Here is a 17,500-nt window from a genome sequence, read left to right on the forward strand (position 1 = left end):
CTCCATATGTCCACCTAGTATTAGCAAAACTGATGTCTTCACTTGCTTTGAACTCATACATCGCACTATGGCAAAGAAACTCATTAATAAACAACACGATGCCAAACTGGTGGCTGACCTTTCTCATCTTGCACACTCCTACGTATCTGCACATCGACCAACGACTGCCGATCGTAAGAAATACCGAATCTTGAAGGACTTGAAGAAGATACAAAACATCGTGATTTTAAAACCGGACAAGGGAAATGGTGTTGTGGTCCTGGACAGAATTGCATATGACAATGGTATTCTCAAGATCATCAATGACACTTCCAAATTTAGACCTATCACGGAAGACCCCACCTTGTCAAGAGAAGGTAGGCTACAACGTTACCTCAGGAAGCTTCTAAAGAATGGCCATTTGGATCGCTGTGTTTATGACAAAATCTATCCCTCTGGCTCTCAACCTGCTAGAATCTACGGCCTCCCCAAGATGCATAAGGCCCGTGAGCCGAACTCAACTCCTCCGTTCCGTCCTATAGTTTCTTCAATTGGAACATACAACTATGAGCTGGCTAAGTATTTATGCATTCTTTTGGAACCTCATATCCCATCTGAATATTGTGCTTTAGACACTTTTACTTTTGTTCGTGAAATCAATGAATTGCCTTTATCGGGAAAGTTCATGGTTTCCTTTGATGTCGAAAGTTTGTTTACAAACATACCCTTGGAGGAGTGTGTCAACCTGGCAGTTGACTACATCTCCAAGGGCAACCCTGATCTCCAGCTAACTAAAACTGAACTCAGAAATCTTTTTAATTTTGCCACTGCTCAAACACATTTCCTGTTTAAGGGTTCGTTTTTTGATCAAATTGATGGGGTGGCAATGGGCTCTCCCCTTGCCCCGGTGTTGGCTAATCTTTTCATGGGTCACCATGAAAGGATCTGGTTGGAAAACTACAAGGCCTCCAGTATTTTACTTTATCGACGGTATGTTGACGATACTTTTTGTCTATTTGACACTGAACATGACGCTACTTTGTTTTTTGACTACATCAACGATAGACATCCCAATATACGTTTCACCATGGAAAAAGAGATGGATAAAAAAATCCCCTTTTTGGATGTTCTGATTGACAACAGTCAACCTCTTTCTCCTATTACCAGGGTCTATCGTAAGAAAACGTTCACCGGTCTATTAACTAATTATTTTAGTTTTACCCCATTCTCTTACAAACTTGGCTTAATCAGGACTCTAGTTGACAGAACGTATAAGATCAACAACACATGGATAGGCTTCCATGAGGATATCAAGAAATTGTTATTAATCTTACGTAAAAACCTTTTCCCCAGTCATATCGTTGAGAGAGTCATTAAGCAGTATATTACAAAAACTCAGACCCTTTCGAACACACCTACTAGTCCTCCCTCTAATCCTACACATTTTTTCAAATTACCTTATGTTGGGCCCTTCTCTATTGTAGCACAAAACAGATTACGTAAATTACTTAAACGTTATTGTAACAATCTTGATGTTAAGCTAGCCTTTTCTTCCTTCAAGATCCGTAACATGTTTAGTGTGAAGGACCCTGTGCCTGTTGAACTCTGTTCGAATGTTGTCTACAAGTTTACCTGTGCAAGCTGTAATTCTTGCTATGTCGGCGAAACCAGCCGACACCTCTCGACACGCATTCGCGAACACTTAAACAGGGACAGGACCTCACATATCTTTAAACACCTTCAACAATCCGAGGCATGCCGTAACTCCTGCTCTGCGGAATGTTTTGAAGTTATAGACCGTGCGACCACAAAATTCCAGGTCAAGATAAAAGAGGCCTTACATATTTCCTGGGAGCAACCTTCTTTAAATAAGCAATTATATCACGTTAATTTAACTCTCTCGTTCTAATCAACATGTTCCATTGTACACTCTTTTTTGTTACCTTTGGCTATTTTGTTAGATTCCCAATTTATTTCACGTTGTTATTTATCTTTGTTTAGAATATTATAAATTCAAATGTAACTTCAAATTAATTCTACTTTCAACTGAAGATGGTCGTTGCACGACCGAAACATGTCTTGCAAATTTAAATGTGTCGTCACTTTTATAAAAATTGTTGTTAGTCTGCTTCTTTCCAGATCTTTTGGAAAAGAACTTCAATAATTATTAACCGGTGTGGTAGGGAACGATACTAAAACGTAATAACTTGTTTGTCAGGTTCTCGAGGACTTCGTGCATCAGACAACCAGAGAGAAATGAATGATAAGAGATGAACTTATTATACAATTGTGGATTTAGTACTTATCCAATCCGAATAGATCCTAATACATCGCCACGCAAACTTTAAAACTGACCGAGGTGGGAAGTAGGTTATTTACTTCTCTGCAGTCGAACCCTTACTTAGCCAGAGCGGAGACGCTACAAACTACGTTGATTTTGTTTCTTTTTTCTTCTTATGCGTTCACGAGCATCCCAGGGATTTTTTTCTTTGACTCGGAATTTTAAATCTTTACACCCGTTTTTTTTATGAAGGACTCTGTCACTGGTTAAACAATTTAAACAAGCGAAATATTTGCATGTGTTGTGATCAGACGTTTTACAAGCTAGTTAATGTGTCAAAGTAACAACATTTTTATTTTTCATCTTGAGTGGCTTGGCTTTCTGCAACCATGTTCAATACCCTGTAAATTTAATCCTGTTAGGCGTTCTTTGCACGAGGGCTTTTTAAATGTTTTATTTTAACGTCCTAGAGCCTCGTTTGTCTTTGTCCACAGCTCTCCTCAAATAAAAACGTACCTGCATCATTTTCATTTGGAGTACCGAGCGAGAGTTCAATGTCGTCAGCTGGTGTGTTACAGCTTGGTTTGTCAGAGGAAGGTGCGTGATACAGTACTACAGGGAACGGCGAAGGGATGAATAAGTAGACTACAATTAAATCCTAAGCATCAGAGAATTGCAACACTTTCAAGTTCTACTTTCAACTAAGACCAGTTTACCCTTATTTTCAATATTGTATTATAGTTTGGGGTTCCACATACCCTATTAACCTTAATCGTCTTATTTAGCTAGAAAAGCGTATTGTTAGAATTGTGAATGAGAAGCCTTTTGATGCGCATACTGATCCATTATTTAGAGATTTAAAATTCCTTAAGTTTGTAGATATTTATTCTTTGCACCGAGGTAAACTTATGTATTCTTATAATAATAACTTACTTCCTCCCTCTTTTAGCAATTTTTTTTTAACGTACGAATCAGGTTCATAACTATTATAATACTCGTGGTTCTAACCAGTTCTATATCCGGCCATTTTGCCGTACTAATATAAGGAATTTTTCCATCATTTAACAAGGTCCAGTCTTCTTCAATAAGTTATGCTCTGACATTCGAAATGCTCATTCATTATATTTTTTTCAGTCTAAGATTAAAACGTATCTCTTGTCATGTTATTAATCAGATTCTGATGTCTTCCCCTTCTTGTTTTTGTAACTAGTGTAAAATAAGGAAATATCGTATTATGTGTAATGGTAATGTATTAATTGAGCAGTCTCTTTAGTCCACCAATCCCTGTAAGCTCATTCTGATTTGTATTCTTTTATGTAACGAGGGGGCCCAGGTCTTATAAGCCCCATGGGTTCTTCTGGGCTCCCTTGCCATGTGATAATTTCTTTATATAGCTCTTTGGCATTACAAAGCTTTTGCTTTCATGTCCAAATTGAGCACTCTACTGGGATGAGTCATTGCCGCTAGCAATTGCGCATGCTCACTAGCTCGCTAGTTTGAGCACTCTGGCATGGCTTGGATGTACCACATGTGTGGGACATCTGGGGTGGCTTTATAGCTTAACGTCCCTCCTAGACATCAGCCCTGCACTGATGAGGCCCAGAAGGCCGAAACAGAACTGTCTGCAGTTATATATATATATACTAAACTTGGTAATGTGTTGTGGCTAAGTAAACTGAACTGAACTGAACTGAAAGGGATTGCTCGGATAAATTGTTCCAATTTTGAGATAAGTTCATTGGACCAAGGGAAGTTCACGAAATCCGTTAAAGGAAATGGGAAGTTTGGAAACCCTTAAGTCCTTTCCTTAGGAGTTGTTTCTCGCGTTTTACAGGTCCAGATGTAATATCTGTACTTGAAAAATAGAAAAAAATAAGGGACACAAACGAAAAGAGCAACAGGACAGTGGTTTCGCAACAACTTGCGAAAGGTTCATATTTTGTCTACTTCTTTGCCGTTCTCTTTAAAAAAACAAAAAAAAAAAAGAAATCAATTTTAAGACCTTTAGAGACGTCACGCACAAATTTTAAAATCTGCCCTTTACTGGTTCTTGGACACAAAATTTAACGTCGTCTTTCATAAATAAAGATATCAGTACACTTAAACAATTACGTAACCCTGGTCGTATCCTTTGGATCGATTCCGTTTATTCCAAATCCGATTCGAGCAAACACGTTTTCCAAAAATAGCATTGTGGGACAGTTGTTAAATGAATCCAGTTTAATGGCCTAGCACCCACGAGTCTCCAATCAAATCAGTTATAGAGCATCCGAACTAGTAATCGGAAGTTCGTCGGCTCGACTCCTGCAAAGGAGCACTCGGATTTTTTCTGAGTATCGACGAGTCTCCTATAGCTCAGTGGTAGAGCATCCGAACTAGTAATCGGAAGGTCGTCGGCTCGACTCATGCAAAGGAGCGCTCAGATCTTTTCCGAGTATCCCCGAGTCACCCCTGACGAGTCTCCTATAGCTCAGTGGCTGAGCATCCGAACTAGTAATCGGAAGGTCGTCGGCTCGATTCCTACAAAGGAGCACTCGGAGTCTCCCAAGGTCACCACTGAAAAATATAATCTCTTCAGATCTTGTATTGTACCTATGACGTATCCCCAGTTGACATGTGCACTTTTATCATGCAGGGCTCCGCGTGGACGATACTCAAGTAGACTTGATGGGGGGCTCAGACGAAGCATCAACCTCGTTCGTGGTTCCCACAGGTAGGACACTGCGGAGTCACACCGGCAAAAGAGGCTGTAGGAGCTGCGAGGAAGCAGTAAAGAATTACAGGAAGACAGAAAGTGCGTCGTTGTTAAAGATTGTAAAACAGAGAGTTGGAGGAAAGAATCAAATCACCCTTTTACTTAGTCCTTCGAGAAGAAAGCGAGGTAGCATAAAAGGTAGATTCAAGGTAGATTAGCCAGAGTTTCAATGCAGTAATGATGTCCAAGAATTGTCACCTTTCCCCTCCCTCCCCCCCCCCCCTTCGCCTTCCCTTCCCCAACACGCACACACACCTCAAATTTGGCGATTGTTACACGAAGGAAGTAGATTTCTCAAGAACTTTATTACAGTGAAGGAAATCCTTCGAAAAGAAACTGCTAGTGTCGGCTTCGTTTCTATAACCTAAGGGTTGTTTTTTCTACTTGGCGCTAGTCTCCCCAACATTCAATGGCAAAGTAAGGATGTAATCTTCGCAGGAAGTTTGACTCTTACGTTATTAAATTTTCAATCGCGGTGTTTGCGTTTTTACAGTTGTGATTGGCTTATCCAATCTCGGGTATCAACCAATAGAATTACCGTATTACCTTATATGGAAACTGGTTATGCTGGTGGTTTTGAAAACTGAAACCACTTCCGTTCGGTTTGTAAAAGTGAAGAGTTTTCAGAGTTTAATGAAATTTAATAAACCAATTGTTCCATTCGTGCTTTTGAATACGAGATTGGTAAAAGCCATCTCGGCGCGCTTATCGGCGGCTGGATATAGTTTCTTTTCTTTTCATTGTCGCGTTCGATTATCTTTGTTTATATATTCTTTTCCTGTTGTGATTTTCTTGCGGCTCAACAGTACTCGTTTAAACGCCTTCCTGAACCAATTTCAGTAAACGTTCTTTTCGTTGGAAGTTGTCCTTCAGGAGTAAATAGGTCGTTGCACTAGTGATGCCACAAGGGGTTTATCTGTAGAAATTCTTTCGACAACAGTCCCAATTTCGCTTTTCCCTGCTAATAGAGAGATTCGCTGGAACTTCAAACACCAGGACGCTTCTCGTCGTCAAAGGACAATATGTAAATTCACTTCTCAATTTCAGTATACTATTAGGTAGAAAAGTACTGAGAATCAAGTTACTATCACCATAATTTAAGGATGTAATATTGGTATAACACCAAATTCCCATAACCAGCTAACGAAGAAATCTATAGAAGTACTTGGGAAAATGAACTTTTAGGACATGGTAGTCAAGGGGCCTTAAAGGTTCTGCTAGTTATCTGAAGCCAACAGGCAAAATAGGTTCTAAAATCAAATCACCGTGGGCGTGGCAGTAACTCGTCCCGTGGTAGGGGAGGAGGTACCCCCCGTGGTGGACAAACTTGAACCCGTTCGATGTCTCCGGTTTCAATAATTGACGCTTCATTTATTTTAACAGTTTTGTACAGTTTGTTTATTCTTTTAATGTCATTGAAAGTCGTATAATAAATTCTGTGACACTCATAAATGATTGGTAAGTTTGGGGCTCGGTTAGTTAATGAATAAAGAACTAATTAAGCCCCAATGACCCTTGTCCACAAGGAAAATAGGAGTCGGATCTCTTCCCTTCCCATTAATTGGAGGGTTGGCCAATGCATCGATGTCATATGAATCACGTTACTTGGTGTAGACGTCACAGAGTGAGCCTCCAACCATAGGCCATCAACAGAGGGTTTTAAGGAAGAGAGTTATATCGATAATGACTAGGGCTGACTGAGGACCGCAAAAGAAAAAGAACTTGGCCAATATCTAGCCATCTTGACCTCATGCTTGGCCAATAACCCATATGTATTTGCGGGTTATAGACGAAATATAGAAGTCATCCTTGCACATAATATTATCGGCTAGACAATTTAAGCAATTGTCTCTTTTAGACACGGGATTCGAACCCATGACCTCTGAGATGCTGTTGCAATACTCTACCAACTGAGTTGATGTTCCCTTTCACGGAAACAAATAAGCCCAACATATTTTGACCTGCTCCCAACTGTGTGGCTCGGTAGCTCAGTTGGTAGAAGATTGAACGAGCATCAATGAGATTATTCTTACTCATGGGTTCGAATATCGTTGGAGCCATCTGAATTTTTCAGGTGTCTATAAAAATTTACCTTTCGTTTTTCATGTAATACGTGAAATATTGCTCTGTTGGAACCCGCGGTTTTCCTTTTTTTTTTGTTTTCTTTTTGTTTATTTGTTTTTTGTTTTTTTTTTTTGCGGGAAGATGCATGACTAGCGAGCGTACTGCATTTGACCCTGCGTTTTAGTAAAAGAAGCATAAATTTTGAAGACAACCGTAAAACAAGTTAAGGTTTTGTTTTAATATGTCGTACAATGAGCAAGAGAAAGGAAGTGAGAAGGAGGCGACGAGTAAGCGACGGAGAGCACGAGAAAACAGGCGAAATATCAGCAGCAACGGGAGAGCGAGCATGAAGTAGCCCGAGCAAGGAGACGAAATCATAGCGCACTAGAAAACAGGCTGAACAAAATGAGTAGTTATAAAAATATACATCTAGTAAAGATTTTTAATGCAGGTTGTAAAAGTTTTTGGAAACTTTATCTCCATGATCCGTTAGGTGATCGCCAAGAACTATTCCTACATAACTGTAACTATAATGGTTGTAAAACATTTTATTATGTAGATATTGATGAAATACCAGGGATTTCTCCTTTTACTAAAAAATCATATCTTCACCGCGCGCAGTGAACATATCATTTTTATTACACATAACATGAGAATTTTATTCCATAAAGCTCATTTGTACAAATCTATACGCTTTATTTTCACATGTGAAAAAGACCTATACAGCCAATCAGAATGGCGTACAGCTATTTCACATGTGAAAGTATAACCAATCAGCGATAGCGTAAAGGCGTTTCCATGCCAATCACTCGTGCATCTCGTGCAAATCGTGCAAATCGTGCAAATCGTACTTTGTTATTGAATTAAATTAAATTTGCATTTGGTTCTATTGTTAGTGAGTTTTTGTTTCTAATTCGCGTTCAGAAAACTATTTTAATGAAAATTCTCATGTTATGTGTAATAAAGAGTTTACGACATAGAAAGTGCTTTGTACGGGGTTTTATTCACTCGTTGTTTGTGTCAAAAACCCTCACTCGCTCGTTCCTCGCTCGTTCGGGTTTTTGACACAAACAACTCGTGCATAAAACCCCGTACGCCGCACTTTCTATGAAGTAAACTATTTTTATCTTTCACATGTGAGGATATACGTGTTGTCATGGCAAGCAACACGAAAAGCCAATAAAACGCGAGCTTTCTCTTCATTTTAAGATACTTTTGTGCTTTAATATAATTCTTCTCTACTACATAACATTTTAATTGCAAAATTTGACAGTATCATGATTTGTTTTTCATAACTTTCATATCTTGTTTCATGTTACACAACATGCGCGTTTTAGCGGCTGGTGACCAATTTTTGAAAATGAATAAAACAAGTTGTTTTAAATCTAGACATTTCATCAATATCTATATAATAAACAGAACATTACATGGCCGCTTGGGGATACGAATTTTATCTTCTCGTGCTGAAAGTATCTCTCACTAGTGAGAGATACTTGCAGCACTCGAAGATAAAATTCGTATCCCCGCTCAGCCATGTAATATCCTCTATATAGCTAATTTCCTGTGCATAGGGTAAGCTTTAGCAAGTTTTCATTTTTTTCAGCGCCGTCTTGAATTACGTCATACTCACTAAGTCAGCAGCGCAAATGACAATCTCGCAACACTTGATTTGTTGTATAAGTTTATATATGCACCAACACGCTGATTTTGGTAAGGCCATTTCTTAGCAATAACCTTTGAGGTAATTTCAACAAAGTACAGATTTTCACAAATTTGGTTTTCGTGATGTCATCACATACTGATATCATACTCTCGATACACGTTTTTTACTCGGGATACCTAGTATTAAAATACAATCAAAAACATTTGTTTCCTGCTCCGGAAGCATAATAAAAGTTAAAAAGTTTTACAAACTCGGAGCTAAAAGTTAAAACTCATGAAATATTTCGTCCGTTTCTCAACCGGACTTCATCAGTCAATGATATGAATGTTAAAAAGATGAATTTTAAAAAAGGTTTTTAACGCCTCTTGGGGCTTAAAATTGTGTCATAGATGGCTGCTAATTCGTAACCATTGTCTCTGTTTAACTCCGGTTTCGTAAGTTTAATTTGAATAGCTTCTTTTATCCTGCGTTTGAAGGTGTTAACTTCGGTTGATAGTACTTTTGTCTTATTTGGGTCCACCGAGTGGCCCTCCAGGCGACAATGCTCGTGAATAGCTGATGAAGTTCTTGATTGGTGTTCTTTCACTCTGATTTCCAGAGAGCGGGCCGTTTCGCCAACGTACTCCTTGTTACACTTCTCACAATGTATCTGGTACACAGTACCGCATTTCTTGAGATTGACAGTTGTGTCCTTGACACGTACCAATTGTGATCTTAGAGAATTGACGGGTTTATGAATAAGTGTAACCTCGTGTGACTTGAAAGCTCTTTGCAGGCGTTCCGAGATTCCTTTGATGTATGGCGTTGATGCATAGATTTTCTTCTTGTTTTGAGGCTCTTCGGTATCTTCTGTTGTAGATTTTGGATGTGGTATTGTTAGCATCCATTCTGGATAGTTATTCATTTTTAGGGCTTGCTTGACGTGCTGTGTTTTTGTCATCGTTTTCCGTAACCAAGGTCTGAGCTCTCAACATCAAAATCGTAAGCAAGAGCAAACCCCCAAGATCAAACATCAACAGAGCTGAAAGGGAAGCTATTACGGCTCTGGCGAAGGACGATTCAATTGTAATCTTACCAGCGGACAAAGAGCGCACTTCGGTAATCCTAAACAAACAAGATTATCACAACAAGGTGAAGGCTCTTCTAGACGATACCAATACGTATAAAAAACTGACATCTGACCCAACCAGAGCCATCAAAAACAAACTCATTGAAACCTTGAAGGAGTGGCGCAAAGAAGAGAGAATCCCTAATTATCTTTACAATCAACTGTACCCCACAGCAGAGAATGTCCCAAAGTTCTACGGGTTACCCAAGATTCACAAGAAAGACGTACCGCTACGGCCAATAGTTTCGAGCATTGGTAGCGTGATGTATGATACTGCCAAGCTCCTTGCTAAGATTATGAAACCTCTTGTTGGCCTCAACAGTCATCACATCGTCAACAGTGAAGACTTTGTCAACAAGATTGCAGAATTTGAAGTACCCCCTGGACAGAAACTCGTTTCATACGATGTTTCCTCACTGTTTACGAGCATTCCGATCAATGAAGCCATTCCAGTTGTCAGAGCCAAACTGGAAAGTCACCAGAGCTTACCGGGTAGATGCCCGTTAGATATCGCCCAATTATCTGTTCTACTAGAGATGTGCCTCTCGAGCACATACTTCACATTCCAGGGTGAATTCTACAAACAAAAGAAAGGAGCCGCCATGGGGTCTCCAATTTCCCCTGTAGTGGCCAATCTCTACATGGGACAGTTCGAGAGCAGAGCTCTGGACACCGCCCCCACCCCTCCAACTATGTGGTATCGATATGTGGATGACACGATGGCCAAGATTCACGAAAACGCCGTCGATTCCTTCTCAGAACATCTAAACTCCATTGACCAACATATCCAGTTCACTTCGGAACAAGAAAAGGATGGCAGGATTCCTTTCCTTGATACCTGTGTGAATATTAACCAAGATGGTTCTACCAAGATCTCCGTGTACCGCAAACCTACGCACACGGACCAGTACCTAAACTTCCAATCAAACCATCATCTACAACACAAAAGAGCTGTGGTTAACACCCTGATGTTGAGAGCTCAGACCTTGTTTACGGAAAACGATGACAGAACTAGAGAAACACAGCACGTCAAGCAAGCCCTAAAAATGAATAACTATCCAGAATGGATGCTAACAATACCACATCCAAAATCTACAACAGAAGATACCGAAGAGCCTCAAAACAAGAAGAAAATCTATGCATCAACGCCATACATCAAAGGAATCTCGGAACGCCTGCAAAGAGCTTTCAAGTCACACGAGGTTGCACTTATTCATAAACCCGTCAATTCTCTAAGATCACAATTGGTACGTGTCAAGGACACAACTGTCAATCTCAAGAAATGCGGTACTGTGTACCAGATACATTGTGAGAAGTGTAACAAGGAGTACGTTGGCGAAACGGCCCGCTCTCTGGAAATCAGAGTGAAAGAACACCAATCAAGAACTTCATCAGCTATTCACGAGCATTGTCGCCTGGAGGGCCACTCGGTGGACCCAAATAAGACAAAAGTACTATCAACCGAAGTTAACACCTTCAAACGCAGGATAAAAGAAGCTATTCAAATTAAACTTACGAAACCGGAGTTAAACAGAGACAATGATTACGAATTAGCAGCCATCTATGACACAATTCTAACCCCCAAGAGGCGTTAAAAACCTTTTTTAAAATTCATCTTTTTAACATTCATATCATTGACTGATGAAGTCCGGTTGAGAAACGGACGAAACATTTCATAAGTTTTAACTTTTAGCTCCGAGTTTGTAAAACTTTTTAACTTTCATGAGTATTAAAATGGCTTTGAAAACCGGAAGAGCAGAAAAATGCACAATAGAATTAGGACGCGGGGACTTTATTGGTAACCCCTAGGGAGAGGTTGTAATTGAAAATATAAACATCTTTCAGATGCCAACAAACTTGGGAACATCTCGCGAAGGGTAAACATGACGAACACAAAAGCGAATGAAAGGATCCTAAATAAAAAATTTTTTCACCTCAGTAACATTGGGATAAACTGACAAAAAAGTTAATTTGTTGCAAAATCCACGTTATCTCTATCTTTGTTAATTGGTATTGTAGCCTTACGTGTTAACATAAATTGTCTATGAGTTATTGGGTAATTACTCGGAATACCTGAAAGGTATCGGTTGACTTTGGTGCCGCAAAATGGACAATTCTTGGGTTTCACTCACGTGATCAACAGCCATGTTTTTCAACGAAAACAAAAGAAGACGTTAGCATAATAATAGCTTTCAATTCCCGGAGGATTGGATCGGGACACCAACATGGCCGCCATTTCATTGTTTGGGGACACCAACACGGCGGCCGTGACGTCATGTGAAATCCAAGAACAGAATTTCCTTGGCTAAAAGCAAATCACTTGATCCCTTGGAGCAATACATTTCACCTCCCTCTATAACGAAACTACGTTTTCCAACAACAATAAAATAACAGCCATGGTGTCGAATGTCGCTGGAGGGGACTTCTGCGCGCCCGAGGCCTCAAACAGCCTCAATTCTTACAGAGTTCTGTGAAAATCCGGACTTAAAACATGTGGTGGGGCAACTAAAAGCGATGGGAGCTGCGTTGAGGTTTCAGTGTAAAACTTTTAATGATGTTCGCCGATTAAGAAACTCAAGTCCACCATGTTCTGAGTGAAAGCTCAATTGCAGCTGAAGATTGAGAATGCTGGATTCCGTTTTCTGGAAATATTAGAGACCTTTAGATTCTAAGACGAGGAAGAGAACGAGTACGAGATTTGACTGCCCATTTTTAGCGAAAATACTTAGAAGATTTATAACCCGGACGATTAATCTAACTCTTTGTTAGCAGTGTAGATTGCTCAGTTATTCTTATTACTGGTAGATGAGCCTTTTTGCTGATCGAAAAATGCCAAAACTGCTACCGTGTTGTTGAATTGTTCTGACTCGACATTTTTGCAAAACCTCGTACTAAGATGACGACGGTATCACGTTTTTCCCGCCAAAATAACACCGGTTTACGCGCGCGCACTGTTGTTCTATGAGAAAATCTCGAATCTCGTCCTAGACTCAGTTTGGGTGTATTGGACAACCCTCTCAAGTTGATAAATCAAAGAGAAAAAGATCTATTCCAATATATGTACCAAAAATACTATTTATAAGTGGTAATCATATGCATAATCCATATACGCAACCTCCTCCAATATATGGATCATGGGCCAATTATGGCCCCCCCAAAAAGGTTTATGGGTCTAAAATTCATCAACAAAGCGCTAAGCAACTTTGATCTTATGGACTGGGTAAAAAAGCTTGACATAAAACATTTTCGAGGTATTTACAGCCGTGATAATTTACCGAAAAAATATCATGAAAAAAGAAGTTGTCAATATTAGTTTGGACACTAAAATTGGTCGAGGAACACATTGGATTACATATAGAAATACATATAAGAATATCGACAAAAAATACTTTTGAGAAAACACATCATACAATAAAAGGACCTCTTCTGATAGCCTCTGATAAATGATATATCATTAAAATATCGCTGAAATTAGCCATTTATATTGCCTGAACATCAAAACTTTCCAATTTCCATGTAAACAAAGACCAAGTAATAGCTTTCTGGGTCCGAAAAGTTGTCAGTCACAAAAGGACCCAGACCCAAATCTTAATCGAAATTTCCCGCGCGAATGACGCCGCACTCTCCCCAGACCCCTTTGTGTCATGACTTCGGCGACAGAAGATGCCGACCTCTATCTTGAGGTCCCTATTGTGAATGAGATACAGGGGGTTTCCCATTGACGAGCAAAATCGTCTGGCGTTAGACAGTGTAAGATACGGTTCAGGTTCAGGCCGGCTTGGGAGTCAAAGAGTGAAGGCTTTGATGTAACAAACGCTGGGCCGTAGCCAGACCGACTGAAATTCCTGTACGGAGGCAATATCAGGGGCACCATTACCTTCAGAAACCCTCATATAGCTACAAGAAATAGTTCAGCAAACTCACAATCGTCGAATAAATTAAATTCCAACTAATTTAATTCGTTGATCATGTTCGTCGACATTAATTCCTTTTGATTTAATTCCTCGCCGTCACCGTTGTTCTTAGTATTTAGACAACAACTCCAGGGGAAAATTCGACTCAAACGGGGCACTCTTTGCGGGCCCCGGAGGTACTACTCCCCATAATGGCCTCTACAGGGAGGCTCCGTCCGAAAGGGTGATCTGTTTCAGGCTTTAGGTACATAAAAGGATAGAGCTTTCCTGAGTTGAAGTATATGAAAGGGTCCGAAAAGCAGTTATTTATGGTAGAGAGATTTCTAAGGGCCTTTCATTGAAATCTTTTGAACAGATGAGCTTAGGTTTGTGAAAAGGCTACCATTTTTCAATGGAAGGTATGCGAAAGGGGTACGTTTCCTTTCAAAAATGGTATATAAAGGAGTAAGACGTTGGACCTTGGAGAGCAGCCTCCCGGCCCCGGGTTGCGGACACAGGACCGTGTCACTCTGAAGGTACTCAGGATCTAACCACGAACTGGACTGTAACAATGGCAGCGACTATTGGAATTTGATTCCAACAAAAGTTTATTACTTAGCATTCATGTAATCCAAAATTGAGACATTGAGAGTTGCTTATATACGAATTGTGTACTACGTGTTTATTTACCCTTTTTTTTTGTTTTTGCCGGTGAATAAAGGATCCAATAACAACCAGAGCTATGAAAAGCTCTCATCAGTGAGGATTGCGAAACCGACACCTGGAGAATTCTAATTAAACACTGGAGTTTGGTAACGCAAGAGTTTGTTAACAAGCCAGAAAAGTGTCGCCTGTACGTAACGGTCCAGTTAGAAGTTACTAGATGTGTAAAACTGATGAGTAAAAATGAACGGCTCGTGCATGCGCAGTTACATGACAGATACAGCGGAAAATAACATTAATTATGTTTATCTAGATGCTTTAGCAAAAAAGTTCTTTACCGAAATAAATGCCCTCGGCCTTTCTACGAGCACACATAACTATACCATTTAAACTGATTGACATGTACTTATGGCTAAGTTAAATATGGTAACATAAAGAGAAACGTTGAAGAAAATAGTAGCGGCTTTTCCAAAGTTCAGCGCTGAAAGGCAACATAAAAAAAAGACCCTCTAATATTGATTACTAAAGCTAATCGCAAGTTAAAATAATTATGATAAGAGTATAATATCTAAAAAACGGTAAAATCATAAAATGAGAAAATAATTCCCCTTAAATGATTACTAGGTAATCATGTTTCTAGAATAATTAATCATGATTCTATTTTAATTTGCTAATCTGTGTTTCGTATGTGCCTGAAGGCCGCAGCCGTTTACCAATTAGCATTTCCTGCTAATGGCCATGAAGTGCTTCCCCGAGTAACTAAAGTGTTTACTAGATCGAACTAGACCCATCTGTGCGTGGCCCAGGCTTTTTGTACTCCTAAAGATACCATTTTACAACACAGACAAGTAAAAAATACTATATGTCTTTGCGTGCAACCCTAAACGGGACCTTCACGACTAAATATTGCACAGAACACTCTACGTGAGATCAAAATCCGAGCTTTACACCCCTCAGGGAGACGATGAGCATTCCCGCCCCTTTCATTTGGGCTTCACCTGGTTACGCCGTGGGGGATGCGTATTAACTGGAACAGTTTCCCCGGCAGCGGTGGGAGGGTTCAGAGGTTGGTAGCCCATGAACATCAGCAAATAAGCCCCCATCAAGAGAGCATGGGAGGACAGAATGTGCCACATGTCGTGGTAGTCAAAAAAATCCATGTATTTGCATTCTTGATTTAGATCTCGTGATATCTCAGGGGATTTCACCTTGTTAGTGGTTGGTTTGAAAATGAAAAAATAAAGGGCGCTTACCCATAAAGCCAAAGTCCCGCTGACATAAACAAATCGCAAACTGAATAAACGACAATCTTCATGGCAATCTACGTCGCTCTTGTAACATACGTAGAACCCCTTGCCAAAAACGACAAGGAGGCTTACAACAATGCAAGACAGCAAAAATGCTTGAGGAAGGTTTTGTACGTAGACAACACAAAAAACAACTGGTAAGAGCACAACGACGCCAAGGAAAATGGAGAGCACCACTTTAAAGGGCCCCGAATTGCCTGTATTTGAAAGTGCAGGTATCCACACCTTGTAGACAACCCAGCCAGTAACCCCCAGTAGCCACCAAATCCCTAAAGATACGAAAAATGCTATTTTCACAGAACTGTTCATGCCTTTAGCAGAGTGATGCAACTCAGAATGATGAAGAGCGCCAAAGTAATTAAAAATTAAAAATGGAACTAAGACAAAGAGGAAAAAGTTTGCAGCTCCCACTGGACTCTTCTCATTCTTTGGATTCTCTGCATTCTCTGCATTGTCTACATTCTCTGTATTTTCTGCATTCCCTGCATTTTCTGCATTCTCTACATTCTTTGCATTCTCTGCATTCCCTGCATTCTCTGCATTTTCTGCATTCCCTGCATTCTCTGTATTTTCTGCATTCCCTACATTTTCTGCATTCTTTTTGAACCCATTGTACAGTAAAATAACGGTAAATCCGGAAATTACAAACATAAACGCAGTATCAAACTGGAAAGTCATCTTACTTGGGCAAATATGGTAAATAGACGAAAAACACCCTTCAAAAAAGAACGCCCAAGCAAAAGCGTACCCAATGGAAAACGAAATCTTCCCTTTTAAGTCATGATTGTTAGGCTGTCTGCTCTTGCGAAGCACGTTTGCTTCCATAAAGCACACGCAAGCAGCCAAAATGATTCCATGAAAAATGTAGACCAAGTTACTCATCATTAAGTTGTAAGGAATGTCATGCCAAGGGCTTACTCTGTAACAGAAGTCATTGTGGTAACAGTTGTCTCTATCGCCTTCATGAATCATAACATCCCAGTTTGCAAAGACAAACTGAGAAGCGCCGACCATTAAGACAAACCCCACAATACCTGTGATGTAGGAAAAGGTTTTAGGGCTACTCCTGAACCAGCGCTTATTCACAACCTCGCCACAATCAGACAAGTGATCGAAAAAATTAACAGTTTTTGCATAAAAACGTTCTTTGAAGGATACAAACGCGAAGACTGACACTACCACACCCGACAAAATAGTCGATATAACTAAAACACTAATGGGATATGCATAAGAGTAATCAAATGATCTTTTTAAAGTTAATACTACAGTCTTTCTTCGTTCATACTTCGTTGTACCTGTGTCGTTCTTCAGCGCAATCCCAATGAACCACTTAGATTTGGAATCGGTCAGTGGAGGAACAGAGACCTTGGACAGCGTGATCCGTCCCTTCTTTGCAAAGGAAAGCCGAATTGACTCTCGTTTGTAGTCTATAAGTTCTATGCTTCCCTCAACGTCCTTGCAGACTTGCGACACTTTCAAATATGCTGGTACATCCGAGACTGAAGTGACCGTGATATCGAGCTGTGTATCTGAGATTCTTGCAGGTGGGGTGAACTGGAAGACAGATCTACGATTCATTTGGTTTATCTCGAATTCTTCTGGATGATTTAAATTGATTGCTCCTGAAAGACTTTCTATTTGTACTGTGAACTCAAGGCTCGGAGATCCTGAAAATACCAGCTTTTTATATTGGATTTCGTTTCTAGAAAGGGGAGGACACAAGGTAAGAGAACTCCAATCGGACTGAGACTTGGAGACATCCAGATGGCCAAGGAATGTGGTCTCCT

At 40.0% G+C, this 17,500-nt stretch overlaps 3 protein-coding genes across 3 annotated transcripts in view; 2 read left to right on the forward strand and 1 right to left on the reverse strand.

The window, feature by feature from the left end:
• LOC137974773 (nucleoprotein TPR-like) overlaps positions 1-6,442 on the forward strand; it is a 124,405-nt gene extending 117,963 nt beyond the window's left edge. The window contains exon 59 of the mRNA XM_068821750.1: positions 6,321-6,442. Within this exon, the coding sequence (XP_068677851.1) occupies positions 6,321-6,346 (26 nt within the window). The 3' untranslated portion in view covers positions 6,347-6,442. The remainder of the gene's footprint in view (positions 1-6,320) is intronic.
• An 878-nt stretch (positions 6,443-7,320) lies between these two features.
• Positions 7,321-11,887, forward strand: LOC137976889 (uncharacterized). Its single transcript, XM_068824220.1, has 3 exons — positions 7,321-7,366; positions 9,821-11,097; positions 11,870-11,887. Exons 1-3 carry the CDS (start codon positions 7,321-7,323, stop codon positions 11,885-11,887), a joined length of 1,341 nt encoding a protein of 446 aa, XP_068680321.1.
• Positions 11,888-13,788: 1,901 nt separating this feature from the next.
• The window catches only part of LOC137975848 (uncharacterized), a 16,823-nt gene continuing 13,111 nt past the window's right edge, over positions 13,789-17,500 (reverse strand). The window contains exon 2 of the mRNA XM_068823049.1: positions 13,789-17,500. This exon is cut by the window's right edge and continues 39 nt beyond it. Coding sequence (XP_068679150.1) covers positions 15,390-17,500 — 2,111 coding nt within the window. The 3' untranslated portion in view covers positions 13,789-15,389.

Source organism: Montipora foliosa, chromosome 11 (assembly GCF_036669935.1).
Source record: "Montipora foliosa isolate CH-2021 chromosome 11, ASM3666993v2, whole genome shotgun sequence".
Classification (NCBI taxonomy): Eukaryota; Metazoa; Cnidaria; class Anthozoa; order Scleractinia; family Acroporidae; genus Montipora; species Montipora foliosa.

What these genes read in the sequence shown, in the direction of transcription:
- LOC137976889 (XM_068824220.1), top strand. Translation starts at nt 7,321, where the DNA reads ATGTCGTACAATGAGCAAGAGAAAGGAAGTGAGAAGGAGGCGACGA. An exon ending in AAGTGAGAAGGAGGCGACGA is followed by an intron (nt 7,367 to 9,820) that starts GTAAGCGACGGA and finishes TAATCTTACCAG; the next exon opens with CGGACAAAGAGCGCACTTCG.